General features: G+C 43.2%; 1 protein-coding gene across 1 annotated transcript; it reads left to right on the top strand.

The window, feature by feature from the left end:
- Nucleotides 1–503: 503 nt before the first annotated feature.
- Nucleotides 504–953, top strand: LOC308427683 (calmodulin-like; the record flags this gene model as incomplete). Its single annotated transcript, XM_080925860.1, has 1 exon — nt 504–953. One exon carries the CDS (start codon nt 504–506, stop codon nt 951–953), a length of 450 nt encoding a protein of 149 aa, XP_080781986.1.
- Between the last annotated feature and the right edge of the window lie 2,631 nt (nt 954–3,584).

Here is a 3,584-nt window from a genome sequence, read left to right as displayed (position 1 = left end):
AACCCTCAACATTCTAAGCATTGTTAGGCTCTAATGCTAGGCTTTACCTTTACCAAACAGAATCTATCCCTGTGAAAGAGATTCCATGTACGTTTGCATCCTCCACCAATCGAATCTAACCCTAGGCTTACCACTGCTTTTTCCTCTCTAGGCCCAACCCAGAGCTCCGTGTGCCACCCAGTAGAACTCATCCTTGTAAAAGCCACGAATGCTTTGCTTCTTTGCTAAAGAGTTTCTGAGTAGCTCTGCCTAAAGCTATGTTTGTTTATCGTCCCATGAAAACCTCTCCATAAACATACTACTCTTATACGGGTCAGAAGAATAAACCAGGAGTGGAGCTGGGAGTCTCGTGTCCGTGGTGCCGTTACTCGTCATCGGGCGGCGCCTGAGAACAGCACAATGGAATCTTGTAGCAGCAGCAGAGGAGGCACCTAGTTGGTCACATCCCCTGCGTTGGTGGAGCCACCCTGGCCTGATCTGCTCTTCCTTCCTTTGTTAGCGCCATGGCTGATCAGCTGACCGAAGAACAGGTTGCTGAATTCAAGGAAGCTTTCTCCCTATTTGATAAAGATGGTGATGGCGCCATCACAACACAGGAGCTGGGGACAGCCATGCGGTTACTGGGTAAGAACCCAACAGAAGCTGAACTACAGGAGATGATCAACGAAGTAGATGCCGATGGGAACGGCACTATTGAGTTCCCGGAGTTCTTGACTATGATGGCTAGAAAAATGAAAGAGACAGAGAGCGAAAAAGAAATCTGTGAGGCGTTCCGAGTCTTTGACAAGGATGGAAGTGGTTACATCAGCACGGCAGAGCTCCGCCACGTCATGACAACCTTAGGAGAAAAGCTCACAGATGAAGAAGTAGATGCAATGATCAGAGAAGCAGATACTGATGGGGATGGACAAGTCAACTATGAAGAATTCGTGCAGATGATGACTGCAAAATGAAGACCTACTTTCAAGTACTTTCCCCTCTAGAAGAATCAAATTGAAATCTTTTTCTTACTTCTTACAAAAAAACAAAATGAGAGAAAGAAAAAAGTTCATTTCTTCATTCAGTTTGGATCTAGCAGAACTGAATGTCAAAAGTTCCTTCTGACCACACACAAAACAAATCTGCAGGTGTTGGCTGGTGGTCCTGCCCCCTAAAGATCAAGGCCCTACATCAGTTTTACAGTAAATACTCAGACTACCTTATAAGGAACACTTAGTGGACTCCTTTAAGTTCCATTTGCTACTGATTAATACTCTGTTTGGGCTGGCCAGTTTCTCACGCATGCAGCTTGATGATTGAGCACAGTCAGGCATTTGTATTAAAACTGAAAAAACAAATTTAAGATCTCACATGGCTTCTAGTTCAATCTGTTCAGATAAATTTGTCAGCAGCCACTTTAGTGCAAACAAGCATTTAAATTTGGTTTATCTCAGGGTGGTATGCAGAAAATGGGTAAGGGTTAAACTTTGACACACAGCCTAGTAATAGACAGTCCTCTTCGAGTGCCCCAATCTCATGGTGACAGTGACACCTGGTGGAGAGCATGAGCTTGATGGTAAATATCTGTGCACATTGAATTAAAGTGAGGTGAACAGGGGTGTCACCAAATCACACACATTTAAATAATAAAACGTTTACTAAGAGAGCATCTTTGGATTCTCTGTTTTAAAATCTTGTGAACCATGACTAAGAGCCATCAGAGTAGGCTGTGTCTGTGGATTTGAGCTCACCATAAACATTGCTGTTCAGGAAATTATTATTTATGCCCATTCCAAGTTGGAAATGCTAGTCTTTTATTCCCCTACCCCCCCAAAAAAAAACATTAAACAAAAAGAAAGAACAAGAAACCACAAAGTCAGACTCTGAAAGTTTTGACCCGGTGACTTCGAGTATAGTAGTGAAGTTTCATTCTTCACCTCATTCTTCACCTCCTTCTTCACCTCATTCTTCACCTCCTTCTTCACCTCATTCTTAACCTCCTTCTTCACCTCGCATGGACGTCTCACCACGAACTGCAAGGCTTGTAGAATTCTGGTCAGGAAAGCCCCATTCTTCCATCTGTGGTACCTTGAGCGGTTTGCTTTGGCATGATTTCTCCTTGAAAATATCTTTTCTTAGAAAACTGTTCCTGATTCTGCTACAATTAAATGTTCCAACCCAATTCATTCAGGAAACAGGAATCTGGAACCTAAATCAGGTAGACTAAAGTGGAAGTTTAGGTTTTCTTGGAGACTCAGGTTATAATGATGTTTGTCTGGAGCAGAGAGATGATAGGATGTTTTGCTGTAGCAAATGTGTGAAAAGATGTCTGGTGTTTAGGGAGAATATAAATAAGACCCTACCGACACTGGGAGCCCGAGCATTGGTTTGCTTTGCTCTGCCTTGCTAGTCTTCGCTGAGGCCATGCATGTGTAGGTCACCTTACATTGTATTGCTGAGCTTCACCTGTCGTTATTTTATAGAAAAACTCACCGAAGAACTTCCCATGAGATTCCTGCGGGCCCATAGGTGAGATTTACAGTTTCTTCCTGATTGAACTTCCCTTGCTGATTCACGTGTGGTGTCTGCTGAGTACACTGGACATAGCTATTGATTCGTGTTTGATGTTTGCTAGAGGACTAGACTGAGAACAAGGAAGGTTGGAATCACCCTAAAGTACAGTTTCTGAACAGGTCCACTTCCCTGGTATCCAAACCAATTTTTTCCCTCTACATCTGGCATGTGGTGGGCTAGAGGGAAGGTTGAACCCTTATTAAAAATGTTTTGAAAAATATATGCCAACAGAGAAGGAGGGTCTATCTGCAAAGATTGTCTGGTAAGATTATAACCAAGCCAGGATTGAGAAGAAAACTGTCATCACATCATAAAATGTAGTTTCTGTTGTATTTGGATTTGTTGAGACTGGGTCTCTCATATATTCTAGGCTGGCCTTGTAATTGATGTTTGTCAGAAGACAACTTTAATTTTTTATCACCTGACTACCTCCCAAAAACTGTGATTGCAGGAAAATTGAACATGGTGGTCTGCACATGTTAGCCAAGCACCCTACCACCCGCTTTACCTCTCCATTTCAAGATCCGCGTTATCAATGGAAGTACCAATACACTGAAGGACTCTGTCAACTGCTTTGCTGGGGTGAAAGTATTCTCTCCTTTTCTAATTCTTCCAGTCATGGCAGGAGACTGGCTTAATCCAGCATGATCTACACTGTCTGTACTGACTGTGGTTTATTGCCATTTCACTTGTGTCTAAACAGTCACCTTCATGCTTGGAGGGTGACACATGCTCTCAGTCCCAGCATAGGAGGCAGGACAGGAGATCTCAGTGACTTCCAGGCCAGACTGGTCTATCGAGTGAGACCTTGTCCCAAACAAACATAACTGAGCAAAACAAAAGTTACCATTAACATTTATCCAGCACCTAGTGTACAGCACCTGCCCTGCTGAACTTCTCTTCGGGTTTAATTTGCTATGGATTTGCTATCACCCTTACAGAGGCAAAGTCCACAGGTGTCGCCCCACTTTGTCTGAAAAGCTTGAGATGATGATATCACACATGCTCCTGTGCATTCTCATGCTTTTGGA

This window comes from Micromys minutus (genome assembly GCF_963924665.1).
Source record: "Micromys minutus genome assembly, chromosome: 12".
In the NCBI taxonomy this organism is placed as follows: domain Eukaryota; kingdom Metazoa; phylum Chordata; class Mammalia; order Rodentia; family Muridae; genus Micromys; species Micromys minutus.
The sequence above is the reverse complement of the archived record's forward strand: the minus strand, read 5'-3'. Positions and strand labels throughout refer to the sequence as shown.